The 18,884-nt window shown below is 29.5% G+C and overlaps 1 protein-coding gene and 1 long non-coding RNA gene across 3 annotated transcripts in view; one reads left to right on the top strand and one right to left on the bottom strand.

The window, feature by feature from the left end:
* Nucleotides 1–18,884, bottom strand: part of LOC136989054 (uncharacterized) — a 95,034-nt gene that overhangs the window by 16,107 nt on the left and 60,043 nt on the right. For both annotated transcript variants that reach the window (XM_067287141.1, XM_067287142.1), the window contains 3 exons: nucleotides 9,372–9,483; nucleotides 7,284–7,399; nucleotides 2,595–2,738 (listed from right to left, as the gene is read on the bottom strand). In XM_067287141.1, coding sequence (XP_067143242.1) covers nucleotides 2,595–2,738; nucleotides 7,284–7,399; nucleotides 9,372–9,483 — 372 coding nt within the window. The remainder of the gene's footprint in view (nucleotides 1–2,594; nucleotides 2,739–7,283; nucleotides 7,400–9,371; nucleotides 9,484–18,884) is intronic.
* The window catches only part of LOC136989113 (uncharacterized), an 82,317-nt gene that overhangs the window by 51,187 nt on the left and 12,246 nt on the right, over nucleotides 1–18,884 (top strand). The window lies entirely within an intron of this gene.

Here is an 18,884-nt window from a genome sequence, read left to right as displayed (position 1 = left end):
GATAATTTAGCTCCATAGAAGAAGATGTGTACAGACATACAAGCTAGGAAAAAAAAAGGTTGAGAGGCAGGTTGTGCGTCATACGTCAGCGTAAACAGAGTAACATGGCAGAATGGCAGATGAGTCTCAGTGAGTGTGAGGTCTTTTGCTGTTCAAATGGTGTAAATTTATAAAAATATTTGTTTCATTGTAATTTCATAATTTCTATGAAATTCCTGGACAAAATTAATAGTTTGCCCGGACAGTGAGTCAATTCCCAGACTGTCTGGGTGAAAACCAGACAGGTGGTAACACTACACAAAGTAAATGAAGATTGTTTTGTTTTAATAAAAATCATCCATGTTTATTAAATAAATTGAATAAAAATAAATTGAAAGACATAACACAATAAGAACTCTGAAAGAAAAAACAACAGATTACACTCTAGAAAGTTCTAGAACAGAATAGCTCCATAAGCATTCCTCTTGCAATAAAATAGTTTTTGAAATTATGCCATGGTCTTATCTCATTGGCTGAGAGACATAGTAATAGGAATCCTTTTCAATATTTTAAATTATATATGAATGTTATTATAATTAATATAAAACAGATTTATACTTTGTACAATTCAAAAATTTAAAAATGACCAATAAAAATAGTAATATCTTGTAACTGAATGTAGAAATTTTAAATATCTAACATTCCAAAGAAATACAAACTTCTATATAACAAAGTCACTAAATCCTGAAAAAAAAAAGAAAAAAAAAAAAAAAATTGCTATAGGGAAATTTCATTATACAGAAATAAAATAATACTTTATTTACCAATAAGTGTTAACATAATTTTTTTGTTATTTTATGTAATTTAAATTAATATAAACATAATATACAGTAAAAACACAATATAAACTTATTATGTTATTTTAAGAAATCATTTCTGTAACTGCAAATCAAAACAACAAACACGGAACCATTAATTATGCATTAAAACATTTACTAATCAAACATTTTCGGTTTTTTTCATTGACCTTCATGAGGGTATTTCCTGATGAAGGTCAATGAAAAGAACAGAAAACATTTGATTAATAAATATTTTAATGCCTAATTAATAGCGAGGTTGAGGTCGAAGTTTTAAATGCGAAAACGTGTACATCAGACATTCAGCGCCACTTTCCTGTAAGCCAAGAAGTTTGACAATGGCATTTGGAATGTCGAGCATGATTCCACTAACTTTCCAAACACCATTGTCAAACTTCTAGGCTTACAGGAAAGTGGCACTGAACGTCTGACGTACATGTTTTCGTGTTTAAAACTTCAACCTCAACCTCCCTAATAGTTCTGTTTGTTGTTTAAGAAATCAGGGCATAAAAACTCTTAAGTCCTACATGGTCCTGCAATCAATTTTATTTTTTACTTTTATTTTTATGTTATATTTACTTAAAAGTTTTATCTAATATTTTTTATTTAGTATTTCATAATTTTATTTTTGCTGATCATATTTTGCTTATTATACATTTATTTTATTTGCTCAAGTTTAAATTTTTAATTGGAATTTTAGTTTAAATGTAAATTTGAATACCTGAATATTCCATTTCTGTAATGATTTATTATCAAATTTAAAAATTTGAAGATTGTCTACAATAATAGGTTGAAAATGTTTGTTTAACAAACAATTTTTCTCAGAAAGCATTAGGTGGTGAAGAAAGATTGTATCTCTCTGCTGAGTGCACTGTTTATGTAAAGAAAAAAAACTATATTTTTTAAAGTTGTTTATTTTAGTAGCCACCTTTTTAAAAGAAATCAATACCTCAAATTGTTAATTATGCTTAAATTATTATTATATTATAATCTATTTTCCTTATAAAATCTTCTGCACCTTTTAGGCCTGAAAACATTTGGTTTTAAACAACTGTTTTTTTTAAAATAACTTTGTTATTTCTGAATAAACGATAATAAATATAGCATACTTTTTAAAACCACAATGAAGTGTTGATTGAAGACACTAGACTATTCAACATCCTTTTTATTTCATTCCTTATGATCATCATCTGTTGAATAAAAGCATGTTGAATAGTCTAGTGTCTTCAATCAACACTTCATTGTGGTTTTAAAAAAAAGGTACTTATGGGTTAACAGGGCACCAGTCGGAATCAGAAGACAGGAAACATTGGGGACGCACGTTTTCTAAACCTAACCTATTCTAATAAATTACCATAATTATTAGCAACCTAATTATTATAATAGGTTAGGTTTATAAAACGTGCATCCCACTGTTTCCTTTCTTCTGTATGCTGGAATCAGAGACGAGCTGCCATCTTGGATACCTACGGTAACATTAACCGTAAGGGTAAGCAGTTTTGGAAATTTGTTAAATGTTAAAACTATGCCTTTTGTAAATCATTAATTTATTGTTTGATTTAACAATTGTCTTAAATTTGAAAAATAAAAACATTATTCGGAAAAACTGATTTCCAACTGGCGTTAACTCCCGTTAACTCATAAGTACCAAAAAAAAAAATTCAAAAAGAACATAGGTACAGTTTCAAATTGCAAAAGATAATAAATATAGTATTAAATTTATGAGAAACAAACAGTAACAATAAAATTTATAGTTACCTTCAGTTTTATAACGAACATATGTATCTTTGTTTTCAATCATAGCATCTACTGCTAACTTCTCACAATACTGAGCTGTAATTATGGCTATTGTAGGCTGCTGTGAACTGACCACAGTTGGCATTTGTCTTACCATTTTTACTTCTACATAAAAAAAATAAGTACACAATAATAATTAATATCAAAGTTTATTTTTGAATACTACTATTATTATTTTATTATAGAACTGCATTAGTTATGTGCTTTGCTGTGTTATGTTTACTATCAAAGAATATACTATAGAGGACAATAGTTTATGTTTAAAATGTCAAATTAAATGCTAATTGAAAATACAAACAGCAAATTATTATTAATCAATCTATAATACAATTAGAAAACATTAATTTATGTCAAAGAAATTCCAAATAACACAAAATCAGAATTATCTGTTCATCTAGAAATAACAAGCTTTCCAATTCAGTTTAAAAATTTTTACAGGTCTTTTTAGTCCTGGAAAATGAAAGACAATATTATGAGTTTTATTATTAACTTTATATTATTATATACAGTATCTTTCTCTAAATAAAAGTAAAATTTGCCTTTTTTTTGCATTATTATTAGTATCCTAAGCTGCATCTGATTATGCTTATTCAAAAAATTATTATAATTGGATTGAGTAATGTTATCAAATTCACTGTCATCATACCCTACATCTCTACTTCCAAAACTTATTCAGTTCATGCAATTAAATAAGCCATTGATTGGGATTAGTGTTGATTTTATTATGAGTCACCGAGTAAATATCAGAATAAAAATATCCTATGTATTACTTTAATACTCTAGTATTATAATATTAATCTTACAATAATTACTGAAAAAAAATCTAGCAATGAGTTGAATAACATTCCCAGCAAGAGTTAAAAACTGTATGTAGCACCACCTGTTATAAGTTTAATAAAATCTCACATTTATTATTATTAAAATGGCAAAAAGTGTAATTTTAATGAGTTTTATAAAAAACATTATAATGCTAACAGCAAGTAAAATCTTTATTAAGTCTAACCTCATTCAAGATGTGACATGACTCCCTCTATCTCCCCACCTCTGTTATATATAACAGCTGGGAAAGTAACGAAATCTTAAAACATCCAAAAAATAAAACAACAAAAATGCCAAACTAGACAAAATGAATATAGAATAAGTAAAAGCATGAATAATTGCATAGCTAACTATTTTCCTCCAACTGGACTTTTGTTACTGTTTCTAACAATATAATTATCAAAAGATATGTCTGGTTAAATAGAAGAAAGTTTGGAATGAAGCTATTATGAAACCTAGATTTGTCATCCGTGCATTTAGGTGGTTTTTCTTAATTCAGTTACTATTAGAGGATTATAGTAAGCCATACAATCAATCAAGGATTAAGGAAAAGAAAGCATATCAATTTTTAAAATTGTGGTAAATATTTCTAATTGATCAAAACTACCTGGCACAAATCATTTTTAATAGATATATTCTAAAAATTAGTAGTGGATTGTTTTATTGGTTTTAATAAGATTAGTGAAATTTGAGAAACAATTTTAATATATGCATAAAACTAGTTTTATTATAATTTTATCTAAAAATAGTATTTTTTTAAAAACTTTCATCTTACTTATCAAAACACCTCAAAACATGATACTTATGTTAAAGCTAAATAATTGCTGGGTTAAATTAGGCCACATTACTGCTACTATTAATAATTAATATGAAATAATTTGGCACTACATAATTATTAATAGCAGCAGTAATGTAGCCCAATTTAATCTAGTAAATCGTTTGGCTTTAACTTTCATCTTACAACAAACATTTTCTTGTAGCCAACTGCTGTAATCAAGAATTTTATTGTTCTTAATTTGAAGCTTCTGTTGGAATTGCAGAAATGCCAACCTGAGAAGAGGACCAGCAGTACAGGATCCTATATTATGACTGGAGCAGGAGGTAAATGGGGGAGCAATGCCCCATCTACACCCATTTCTGATATATCATCTTCATTCCAATTTTAAAATATTCATAAACTATTCTAATTTTGTTCTAAAATAAGTTCTAATGTTTTCAAATCATCATCTGAAATAAATTATATACTTATAATGTTAATGGGGATTTGCAATGGATAATTGAAATGGAAGTCCATCTTTTCATTTATGCCTTTGCTGGAAAGACCCACAACATAGTGTATACTGAGATATGTTCACTAAAAATGTTAAATTTGTTTAAAAATTTTGAGATGATTCACAAATTCCCCATGCTACAGCTTCTATTTCTTTTTGTTTCGTGATGGAAAAATGTATCATGATGATTTTAAGCTAAGGTAAAGGCGATAAAGGCACTAATAATTGACACATTAAGAAAAAAATATTCTATTTCTTCTAATAACTTAAATATTTATTCTGAAACAAAAACAATTTCAAGTGTAATTGTTACACAAACTTTCTGTAATTAACTTAAAATTATTTTTGAAAAATACATAGTAATTAAAAAAAATTTTTTTAATTCTTGAGTCCTTACACTATTAATTGGCACAGCCTAAAACAAACATCACTACAAGTTGACATATTATTGTGCTATAAATAATTGACATTTAAACATCATCAATTAATGTAGATAATTGGTATTTAATCCTATCTACAGTTAGTTATTTTTGACACTGGAAATACATTTATTACTTGTGAATAAGTTATAATTCTAATATCAGATTCACTTTGTTTAAAAACAGTATTTTTGTCATCACAGCAATTCATTGCCATAACTTTAAAATTGTATTATTTAGAAGACACACAAGTCACATATTTGTAGAGATTTTTCCCCAAGAAAATATCTCAAAAATGTCAACCATTGGTGTGTTGTCAAGTTTTAGTGCCTTTACATTAAGTATTTTATATAAACAAAACAAAAATTCACTTTATTGTAAAGTTCTTAAAATTTTGAATATTTGTTAATAAATGGTTTGTTGTGGTTGCGAACTACTTCCCGAAAAGATGTAAAGGGGCTGGAGCAATCATGTAGGAGGACAAAAAGACACAAAATAAGAAACACTCACTTCAGACTAGAGGTCCCAGCATCCAGACAGAAGTTACATTCTGTACTTTCTATCTTGTATCAAAAAATTATTTATTTTGGAGTCAGTGTTATAAATAAATGTTGTGTTTTTTTATAGTTTATACCAAATTATTTCTGAAGAATGGCAAGTTGGGACATTCCAACATGTTTTATAATAGATTTTTTAAATAAATTTAAATGTATATTTCTTATTCAATAAAATAAAATTTCTATAATTGACAGAATCTACAATTTTACCTACATCATTAATGCACTATACTGTGAGCCCGGGGAGCGATCGGAGAGAGTCTATCGGCTCCGTTCCCTTCAACAGATCGTTGACCTCTTGCTCACCTGCCCAGGATGGCGGTTCTGTTTTGTTACGTGTTACGTGAATGGAGAGGAGGAAGGATGGGGTTGACGATAAGGCATGGCCGCCAGTCAAGTAAAGACTCCATTTAACAAGAAACCACATTTATTGAAATCAACAAAAAGTTAATTACAAGTGTTAATTACAAGAAAAATTTTCTAAGCTACCATTCTACTCTCAATTTCGCAAGGGGGAACCTTGAAAGAAAGTTCACATAATCAGTTTCATACCTCTTAACAATATTCGATCTCCGAGGAACTTCGGTGTAGGTCAAGGCACTTATTCCAACTTGCGATCCAAGGCACTCAGTAATTTGTTTGCGACTTGTCCGTGACACGTCCGACTGGCCAATCGAAAAGGACTCCCTGAGGGGGGAGCTCAGATTTTTATAGATTTGCTGTGGGAATTAAGTCACGAGATCGCAGCTAGGATGGAAGAAAATGACGAGTTTGGATGCTGAGTGTATGTTTTATGATGTTACAGCGTGATTTGTAATTTTATTTGAAATTTTTATAAATTTCCACAACTTTAGGATTTTAAATCCAAAAAAGTTTAAATCAGAAAATTAGATAAACTTCGGAATTTCACAATACAGTCTTTCTGCTTGGACTTTTCCGGCATGTCCAACTATTATGTCAGAAGAGTATGTATAATTTTTACACACAAGCATGTCATTTTTAGTACAACCATGTAACTTGGTCATGCAGAGGAACAATTTTTAGTCAGTTCCTTAGTAACAATAGTTAAACACTTCCAAACTGGAAACTCACTGTCCATACATTCAACATTATTAGTATAAATGTAGATTGGTTTGAGTTCGGCATATTGGCAATTCTATGCAGACAAAATGCTAATTAACATCTACAAATGTTGCATTAGACATGCTTATTCAAGAGTATTCCATTCCATAGATTCCATAGTTTTTAAATGGTTATCTATAAGCCCATAATTTACATGACAAACTATAGACAATCTTTAATAGTTGGCATCTCTGAAATTATCATCATAAATAAATTTTCATAATGCATTTACAATGATTCCAGAAACTTTAATTGCCTTCAAGAATGCAAAATCATCTTATATTTTCTGTGCAAATAGCTTTTATTATGTAAAATTAAATTTTGACTAACAGAAAGGAAAGAATAAATCATTTGCTTTTTATCTAACAACATTACAAAGTAAAAATTAAATAGTTATCTTGATGTTTTTTAACCTTCATATTCAATATCAAAACAATACTATACAAACTAAAATTAATTTACCTGTATCATCCTGAGTTACTCTAGTATAATTTCCATTTTCCATATGCTTTATTAAACCTTTTGAAATTAATTCTGTTAAATGAAGGTACACTATTTCTTCAGATGACTGGCTTGTTCTGTAAATAAATGTTTACACATTTTTTCAATTGTTCAATATTGAAAATAAAATTGATTATTATTAGGTTAACATAAATAAATATAAAATTGCATATGTCTCTTCAAATTGTAAATAAACAAAAGGCCTTATGATTAGGATATTCAACTTTTAATAAAACAGCTTTTGGTTCATAACATGAAAAATTTATATAAGTAAAACGGCCATACATTAAAGCTAAAGCAGGAATGTGAAACTGAGGCCCACTTCCTAGACTTCCATATTCAATTCAAAAACAGCCATGTACTTACTAAAACCTTAAACCTAATCAACATCCTCTTTTTATACCTTCAACATCTAATGATCCCTGTACTTATAAGGTAGCTGCATTTAGGACAAATAAAAAGAGCATATATGCATTGCTCTAATATCAAAGATACTATGCAAGAATTAGAATGTATAAAATATATAGCAGTGGAGAATGATTATTACAGTGGTAAACTAATACCTACATTAGTATGTACCATAGAAGAGAACCTTAAAAAAGATATTAGCTAGAAACATAGGAGCACAACTACAAACAAACATTCAAAATCGTAAATGCATAGTAGTTGACTACAATCCCAGATTGAATACAACTTATAAGATCATAATGAAACAATTAAATACTACTTTAGCCTATAAATGCAACCCAACTATATACAAACTATCAAACAATAGTAAGGGTAAGATTGAAGATAGCAAAACTCCTGGGGTATATTCCATACCACTGTATGATAACAGATTCAATAGAAATCTAACATATATAAGCCCAACAAACAGATCCTTGAGGCAAAGACTCAGAGCACCAATACAATCTTAGGAAAAATAAATACAATACAACTCTAGCACAATATGCAAGCAAACAATGGGTGTCTCCACAATGGGCAGAAGTAAAGCTTTTAAATGCACATTCAATAACCATAAACTAAAACCATGGAGGGATTTGAAATATTTGCTGCAGGATAAGATACAAATTATATGCAACATGCAGATTAACAGTAAAGAATCTATATCCATATCCAAGACATGGCAATCTATATTAGATAACTCCTTAAAAAATAGCAGTAACCAATAATACACACAATAATAGCAATTTAATTTAGTTTTTCAATTAGAGGCATTTTAATATTTTTATTCATAATTATTCATTTTATTAGTTAAAACTATATTAATCTTTATGTAAATATAGTATATTTTAATTCAAAAGACAACTATGTCAAAGAAAAACAACATTATTCCAAAATTTGAACCTGCTATAGAGGTTCAATACAGAGTTCTGCTTAATTCAACACAGGCCACTGAAGGTAGCTGAAAACATTCATTTTTAATCAGTAATGCTGGAAAGTGAGAGAAAGGTGGGCATTTTAGTTGCCATCAGTCGTGGACATAAATGGACATCCAGCTCCTTCATGGCTGATACTTGTGCAATCTTTCTTAAACTTCTGTATCCATTCAAACACACTTCTTTGCAACAAAACACTTTCTCTAAACTGTGCACAAAGTCTTTGATAAATATCAACACCAGACATACCCTCAGACCACAAAAAATGAATCACTGCATATTGCACTCTTTCATACAGTGGAGCAGCCACTGTTTCTTACAACCACAGTCACAACTGAACTGATGTAACACATTTGAACTTGTTCAGCAGTGACTGTTGAGACTAAGAAAGTGCACCCAACAGAAGTTTTAATACAACCAGAGTGTGGATAATTTTTGACTCACCCATGTAAATTCCTATAATTTATCAACATACAGTTCCATTAATCATTTTTAAAATTTAACTAATTTAAATATAAATTAATAATTCATTACAACTTGCTGCTGATACAGACAATTTTTATCTATTAAATATTAAAGAATCTGGAGATTATTTGACTAATACAGTATTAATGCTAATACTAGATTAATATCTGTTAATATACATTCATAAAAACATATATACACTAACTTTGAAATATCCGAAATTGATACTGGATTTGGATATGCAGATTCAATAAGTTCTAAAACTTTCTCTTGAGTTATTTCAAATTTCATCCCTACAGAACTATCATCCATTGAAACTGAAATTTAACAAAAATTACTATAAAATATATTTTTAATAAAAAAAACATTAACATCAAAATGTTCTTAAATCTTATTTATACTATTATTTTTTCTCTTTTAAGGATTACTTTTATATATTAAAATTTATTAATGAATATTTTTTGATTTTTTTTTAAAATATACTTTGTTTTTTTGGCCTAATTTATTTCATTAAAAGTTTATCAAAATTACAACTATTATAGAAAAAATTATTTAGCATTTGTTATTTAATAATATTTCAAAGAATTGTCTTTTTATAAAACAAAATTTCTGTGGTAACACACATTATTTTTTAATATCTTCTGTGAAACAGTCAACTCTATTTCTAATAAAGCCACAAATAGGCTGAACACTTTATGATGTTAAAGTCTTATCACATCAAAACCTTCTGGAAGATTAGGATCCTATGATGAGACTACACCTTGTAATGTCTTAAAAAACATTTAATCTAAAATAAAATACTTGCTTCCCGAGCTGTTTAGCATTTATGTGGTTTTAATTAGAAATTAAAGAAATTAAATTGAAGATAGACATTGAAAACAGAAATTGATTTTTCAACTTAATTGCCATATGATGAAATTCTACAATTTAATCAATTCTGCAAAGATTCATCACCAGAAGCAGTTGAAAATCTACATTTACCAGCACTTGCTTCTAGTAGATATAAAGTTCTTCCATTCCCAAATGTAAGGATGGAAGGAAAGAAGACATCTATGGCATTACCAGTTCTGATTTTAAAACACATTTTTAATTGGATATTTTTTTCTTTGCTTTTAAGTAAAGTTTTAATTTTGATGGCAAAGTAGCCTACAGAGAAAGGTCAGTCATCAAAAGCTTGTATTCCAAAACATTGAAACTGAATAAATGGTGATTCCTTTTTCAACAGATTGTCTTCAATTTAATTTTCAAACTTAATAGTAGAATTTTGTCAGATGGCAATTAAGGATATTAGACTTTCTTTGTATAATATTCATTATTCAGTTAGAGAAAAAGTAAAGACTTCTTTTTAATCAATACTCTAAATGTAGATAGTAATCCATAAATTTATAACCTTTAGCAGCTCCGGACAACAGAATTTAACTACACATTTTACTTTCACATATTTCTCATACTTAATTAAAATTATTAAAAATACTAAAATACAACAACAAAAACTCCTTACATTAATACAGGATGATTTTTAATTCATCCAAAACTAATAACTTTTCAACTGAATGAGACAAATAAAATTCAAAAAGTACCATATAGTACAATGTTTACATTTTTGATGTTGATGATTGATTAATGTTAACAGTTATTTTCAAAATGGTGACACTCACTTTAGAACTACATGTGTTTATTGTAAAGAATTATCATCAAAAGTCTAATTTTCCAATTGGTGTGCTATCAGTATACTAATTGGTGTGCTATGAGTGCTAGCAAATTTATTGAGCCATTCTTCTTCGAAAAGAACACTGCTTCTGCTGCATATGTTGAATTATTGGAAAGAAGTTTAATCCCAAAATGCTTGTTGGACATAAACATTGTTGAGCTTGGTTTATGCAAGATGGTGCAAGGCTCCATTGTACAAAAAAAATGTTCAAAAGCCTTTGCTGCATGTTTGAGAAGTGTGTAATCAGATTAGATTACAAAAAATATGTTGTTGGCGGCATGGAGTGGCTGTCTTATAGCCCCAACTTAGCCCTATAAAAAGAAATCACATAGGTTTATCTTAAAGGTAGAGTATATTACAATGCTCCTACAATAAAAAAAATAATGATGATTCCAAGGAAGAATTTTATTACCATTATTGAATGTTTCAAAAATCGGTTAAAAACTATTATTGCAAGCAAAGATAGTCATTTTGAAAACCCAGTTCATTTTCCTTGTACAATATTCAACAAATAAAAAAGCATGGATGATGTCAGTAATGCTGGAAAGTGAGAGAAAGGTGGGCATTTTAGTTGCCATCAGTCGTGGACATAAATGGACATCCAGCTCCTTCATGGCTGATACTTGTGCAATCTTCAGTGTCAAACATGTGAGTGTCAAACTTTTTTCAGCTGGCTGAAAAACTGGCTGAAAAAAGTTTGACACTCACATGATTGTAGAGGAAAAAAATTTATTCTTTTACTGACAACTGCAGTGTATTGTATTTTATTGTAATTCTATTGTAACTCTGGTTATTTAAATAAACAGGACCTGGTGGCTGCTCTGGATCTCATGTTCTCACACTTTCCTATCATTCTTTTCTTTCCTTCACCCTTCTCACTTCAGCTAAACTCTTCAGTTTTCCTTTTCAAAGGCTATGCCTTAGGGTTAGGCTTTCTATCCTTTGAAAGAATGAGAATGACAACTGCAGTGAACATTTAATGATTCCTATTCTGAAAGATAAAATAATTTTTACTACCAAATACAACTTCTTGATTGTAACCTTTACACAATTTACACAGTTTTCCTCAAAAGTGATAGTTTTAATGTAAGCTTTCACACAACTTATCCACTCTGTCACATGTCAAAAGAGTGGAGAACTTGTTTTGACAATTCTAATTGGAAGAGAGTTTCATTTAATAGGGAGAGGTCACCCCAAGTGAGCGTGCTTCTCTCGGCTCTCCTCTCAATTCTCAGTATCTCCTTGTTTGCTCTTCTCACCTCTTATCTCCCATTATCTAATCTAGTTTCATCCTGTTGAAGAACCCCAACAAAAAGATTGTTGCCTAAACAAAAGTGTCTATTCTCCAATAGGCAAGTCAAGAATTATACAGAAATTAAGAGGAAATATACTGTAAATTTATATATCACACTAACCTTATGAAGCCTTGCAAAATTTAACTTATCACAAACATTTTTGGTCCCTTTAGGACCTTCTTCAGGTGGAATTCTAGTAGAGAAAACCTTTTCATTCTAATTTCAGTTTTGAATGTGTTCTAATTTTTCGAATTTTCTTTTAAATTTAAACATATAATGATGTGCACATGCATTGTCTACTATGATGCTGAGTCATACATAGCCTGCCACATTCTTGAAAGCTGTTTTTCATCCTTAAAATTGATTGAGAGGCCTTGGCGTTCTGCTTTAAAGATCTCTAATGCCTCCAAATTCCGAAGTTGATGTATCTGCTGAGTTTGCCAAATCATGGTTGCCTGTTGTAATTTGGGTGTAATGCAGTTTTCACTGGCATATATAGCCAAGGTTGTTCTTCTCAATATCGGTTTTATGCTCACAGAGGCATTGTTTGAGCAACCTTCTCGTGGAACCGATATATACCAGATCCCTATTGAATCTATCATCCCTGAGCAGAATTTTATACACTCCTGGTGCTCTTTCAATGTCCACTCGATCTTTCCCGTTTCTAAGCATGGCAAATATGTCCAGTTTATGCCTGTAAGCTATTTTTGAATTAGTATTTAATATATGTCTCAATCTCTCGATATATGGAGTGCATACGGCACTCATACGTTATAGTAATATGATGGGGAGACACATCTTGCTGCAGACAATTTTCTGGAGCTCTATCCGATTGATTTTTGGGTCGGCTTTCTTGTGTCTGTCATTTTAAATATTAACTTTTTGTTATAAGTCAAGGTTTTCAGCTACTTCTGCTATTCTTTTTACTTCCCTCCGCTTGTCTTGTTCTTTATTACAGTGCATATGGGCTCTTCTAGTAAGTGCTCTAAAGGCCGCCATTTTGTAGTTATACAGATCGTTAGAGTCAGCTGGGATGTATATCGGGATAGCGCTTAGTTTATGGTATATCTTAGTATCATATCCGTTGCCTTTAATGGCAACGGATATGATACTAAGATAATATTAATGTCTAAAAAACGAGCTTCTTTATTGCTCATTTGTTCTAACTCAATCGTAAGACCATACGGATTGTTATTCATACAGCGCATAAATTCCTCAATGTTTGGTTTTGTTTTCCAGATGATGCATATATCATCAATGTATCTTTTACATATTTCAATATTAGAGAGGAACTCTGGGATGATTTTAGCTTCTAAAAGATGCACCACAATTTCAGCCAAGTCCCCAGATAAGGGGCTACCCATAGGTACTCCTCTTTTTTGAAGGAACAACTTCCCATCCAGTTAGAAGCATGAGGTGTAACAAAGAATATGAGACAGTTCCAGTATTTGCTTGTGGTCTGCATTGTTTGCTATCCTAGTCATAAGCGAATCTCATAAACCACAGAAACAGGGCTCCAGTTTAACTGATGGGTATAGTGCCTTAAAGTCTAAAATAGTAATCCAGAATCTTTCAGACGGTAAGCAGTTCCGTATAGCTTCAATTACCTGCGACGAATTGGAGACTGTAAATTGATTGCCTTCTAGATGTTTAGCTAGGAGCATATGGATTTTGTGCTCTTTTTCTGGTAGGTGTGTTGGTTTTGTCTAAAATAGGTCTAAGTTCCATCCCTTGTTTATGCATTTTGGCAAAGGCAAAGAGTCTGGGAACTGCAGGTGAGGCTACTGTCGCGTTGTCTAGCTGTAACTTTCTTACTAAACAGGTATGCATAAACCTGTGGACTCTTGACTGGATCCTATCAACGAAGTCCTTTCCTATCTCCTCACATTCTGTGTCTCGTATATACTTCTGTAAGATGGTGGTGTAGAAGTCTCTCTTCATCAATACTATAGCCTTATTCTTGTCAGCCCTCAGAAGGGCAATGTTATTTTCTCATAGCCATTTCTTGCTCCTATTTAAAGCTTTCTGGTATTCCGTTTCCTCATGGTGCTGACAAGAATAAGGCTATAGTATTGATAAAGAGAGACTCCTACATCACCATCTTACAGAAGTATATACGAGACACAGAATGTGAGGAGGTAGGAAAGGACTTCGTTGATAGGATCCACCTGTAACTTTAAACTTCATTAATTCAAAAATTTCTGTCCCTTCCACTTCAAAGTTATCAAGAATTTGTTACTGGGCTGAAATTTGAAAAAAATTGTAGACCTACAAATTTCCATTGTCATCTGTCTGCTTTTCCTTAATCTCAAGAATGGAGTTAGCTAGATAAAAGCAAAATAATGCAATATGGAAAAAGATAAGGGACAAAGATCCCAATTAACTATATATGAACTTCCTATGCAAACTGGAAGTAATGTTATTTTAATTCAAAAATGTTCCCAGAAAGGAGTTAGATAGATGACCTGCAGGACTCCATTGCTAATGGTTAAGTATGATGTACAGGGGCAAGACTACTAATTTGAGGTAGAAGTGCATATATTTTAAACTAAAAAATCAATCAATCAAATCTTTATTAGCATAAAGGAAATAATTCCCTGCTGCAAGGACGATTACATATACTAAAAAAGATTCACAAAAAAATTTAAATTAAAAAATTATTAAAGAATATGATTAAAAATTCCAGCCTAGCATTGTGACAATGTCACAATAAATAATTGGTCATATATGATTCATAGCATATGAAATAAACCTTAATACTAAAAGGTTCCCATGATTTTTCTAAAGTTCTCTGCTATTTTTATTTATTTATTATATAAATACAAAATTCCCTAAAAACTAAATTTTTCAGACAAATTACTACCTTGACAATTTTATTCTCTGAAAAACTACTTAAATTTTAATATTAATAAGACTAAGTTTGTTTTGTCATTAAATAATCATTGTAAAATTATATTAAACACAAAGTTTATAAATTTTTAATCATATTATTAAATTAAATTGTAAAAACAAAAATTATAATATAATAATACTATAAATTTTTTAAACTAAAATTTAGTTATATATTTTTAATTAAAATTTTTAATATACAATTTTAAAAATTTTAAATAGTAAATTAAATTATCATCATCATAGTTACTATGTCGTGAATATACTAAAAAGTTTTTAATTTTTTGAAAATTACTTAAATATTTTTAAGCAAATTAGTGTTAATAAAATTTAAATTAAAAAGACAAAAATGTTTGAAAAGTTTTTTTACAATCTGCATTCTTTCTGTAAATATCAATATTAAAATATTTTAGTAACAAGATTATAGTTTCAATGTATTTAGAAAAGTTAATATTAATATTTAACAATAAAAAGTATATTTCTGATCTATTACAAATAATAATCTGAATAATGTTAATTAATGAAAATAATTGACATAAAATAATTTATGTAAATTAAGTAAATGCATCACAATTTAAACATATATAGAACTTTTCTAAATAAAGGAATATCAGTCAAAAGGTAGTTCAATTTGCAAATAAATCAATTTGTAATCAGCTGTTCAAAACAAAACACAATTCAGTAGCAGCAGTTTGATAACTTTTAAAACTGATTTTTCAAGTATCACTTTATCCAAAATCAACAGAGATAAAGTTTAACATTAACTATAATAAAGAAATAATTATGAAAACACTCAACGAGTTCTTGCAGTTCTTAAAACATTTATTAGCTAATGATGCTAGGTTTTGTTGATTATGAACACCATAAAATTTTAAAATTTCTGAATTTATATAAAAAAAAAAAACTTTAATATATGTAATAACTTTATTTGATTTGTAATTATTCTTCAGTTAATCATAATAAATTTATAGTTTTCAAAATTATCAATTAAAGTCTTTAATTTTTACTTTTCTCATAAACAAGTTTTGAAACATTAAAATTAAGTAAATGTGTGATTTATATTTACATTTGTTTAAATAAATATTCTTTTTAAAAATCATCAATAATTTTTATTGGCTATTCTAAATTGGGTTTCTCAAATGGGATCATGGGATCCCAGTTGTTTTTTTAACCTGGGAAATTTTTCTTACCCCGGAAAACCCTGCAAATTTCTTAAAAATTCACTTTTTTCTTATTTTGTGTTAAGGTTGGGGAAATTTTGCAAATAGAAAGTATAATTAACTCATAAACTGTCAGAATACATTTGTATTTATTAATTTTAAACCAACTTATTAGTTTTTTTAATTTTTACTCGTTATGGCACGTCACAAATGGTCAATAATCAATGCGTAGCTTATTCAGGCAGGACTCAAAATTCTTCACCTGTAATATCTGTAATAATTGTGCTTATGTTGTCTTAATTTTTAACCATGCCCAGTTAAAAATTAAGACAGCATAACTGCGTAACGCCAAGTTGTGCAAATTGGACCAGGATATGAACAAAGTCTGCAAGTATGAAGTTTTTCTTCATAACCTGATTATTAAAGACAAACGAACTGCCAAATTATTGGGCTATGATGTTTCAATTAAAGCAGTCGAGGTAGACAAATCAAGAATACTAGAGAACAAAAGAAGTACTACAATCTCGAAAACGAACTAGAAATCTTTCAGGATACAGGTGAAAAACACATAATATTTGTCTTCTCTTAAATGCATTAAACACGATTCCAATCACATCAATTGAATTGAAAAAGGCATTCTTGGTAGCAGGACTTTTTATTACTAAAATAAGAATTAGATTGAGTGATCGGAGTATTGACCATCTTTGCTTTTTAAAAGCTTATAAAAATTTACAATATTTTGTATTATATTTTATTTAAAAAACGAAAATTCCCTTCTTAGTTAGAAGTTTGATCTAAGTTCATTTTTTTAAAACTCAATTCAAAGCATTTTGTTGTTGTTGTATGCAGGTTTCCAACAAGCTCTAATAAATTTTTTCTATTTGTGAAAATTTCTAGTAGTTCAAAGGAAATTTTTAATATATATCTTACACAGCGTTATTAATATGATTTTGGAGGTTGCGGAACGTATTAAATTACTTTAAAAGACGAAAAATAATTATATCATTTGATTTCATGATAATTTGTATATGTTAAAAATAATTAATTTTGTCCCGGGATCCTGGGAAACAGTTCACTTTTATCCCAGAATCCCGGGACAAGCAAAAGACTGGGAAATGAGAAACCCTAATTCTAAACAATCTGTTATGTCAAATGATATTAAAAACATTCTTATATATACAATGAGTATCCAGAAAATAAGTTCTCTCTATGCCTGTGTTGAAGGGGTACCACACACATGCACCATGTGTGATAAACTGTAAGGAGTTATTGTGAATCTTGTGATCCACTGTAGAAAGTCTTCCTTGGTCTTAAGAGCATTTCAAAATGAATTCTAAAATACAAAAATCCTGCCAAACATGATATAAAGATTGTTATTTAAATTCTCAACACAAAACATGTTCCACCTATCACAATTCATAAGAATTTGGATGTTTAGTGAAAGAGCAATAAGTGTTCAAAATATGAAGAAATGATGCAGGTTATTCATTGAAGGCAGAGTAAATATGCATGAAGATTGTAGTGCATGCCCTTTGTTGATCACAGACACTAGTGAATGAAGAAATTCAGAAAAACTAATACTTTAAACAAAAAGTTTCTGCAAAGACTAATGCTGAACCCAGATTATCCCCAATAAATTTAAGCAAATTCATGTTGGTACCAAACTTCTTGGGTGATATCACAATAAACAATGTATTTTTTGAAACACTCACTGGAGCTAAATTATTGATTGCACACATTATATCTGAGAGCAAATAATCTTTAGAGTGATAGCATATAGCTATGGAAAAAATTTAAATAGTTTCAGTTCAAAAATTGATAGCTATTGTCTTGAGACAGAAAAGATGTATTCCTGATTGAATTTCTGCAAAATTGTGCTACAATTAATGCTGAAAACTATTGTTGCATGCTTCAGAAATTAGTATGTATAATTCAGAACCATAGACAAGGTTTGCTCACAAAAGAAATTTGTCTTATGACAATGTCTAACTGCATACCACTGTTTCCCGCATACAATACTAAATACATTCAAATGGGACATACTATTTTTTGAACATTCACTCTATAGCCTAGACCTTGCTTCCTCAGATTTCCCATCTCTTTCTTTGCATGAAAATATTTTTGTTTAGTCAGCAAATAATTAGTGATGGTAAGATGAAAAGTTGTCTAATAATGGATTTGAAATAAGTTCAAATTATAGCTTTATTGAATAGTTTTTTTCTTATCCACATCATATGATGACAATGTTAACATTAAGAAAATCTGGTCATTTTTTTATTTTCTTTTTCAGCTGAAATTATACCATAATATTAATTGGAAACCTTCATATAAGAACAGCACAAGTCCACTTTTTGCAATTTTGGTTTATGTACTCTACTTAATCCTGAACTTGTGTAGATAAAGTTTTACTAAATGAAAAAGTAAAAATAAATGCACAACTCCTTTAAAAAGCATGTAGGAGAAAATAGTGCTATGCAAATTTTCAGGCAAAAAATGCACAAGTTATGAAAAACCAATCATAATATGCAGCCAAGTCCATGTGACTATAATGACAATCCATGTTAGCTGCCTCCACTCAGGAAGTCATGGAAAACAATACTGGTGTTCTGTCAGGTAAAAAGCCTCAAAAATTAGAACATTTGTGGAATAGGAATGTTAAAAAA

The sequence above is a fragment of the Centruroides vittatus genome, unplaced genomic scaffold (genome assembly GCF_030686945.1).
Source record: "Centruroides vittatus isolate TY-2023 unplaced genomic scaffold, ASM3068694v2 scaffold_435, whole genome shotgun sequence".
Taxonomy (NCBI): domain Eukaryota; kingdom Metazoa; phylum Arthropoda; class Arachnida; order Scorpiones; family Buthidae; genus Centruroides; species Centruroides vittatus.
Note: the sequence above shows the minus strand (reverse complement) of the source record. Positions and strands in the feature narration are given on the sequence as shown.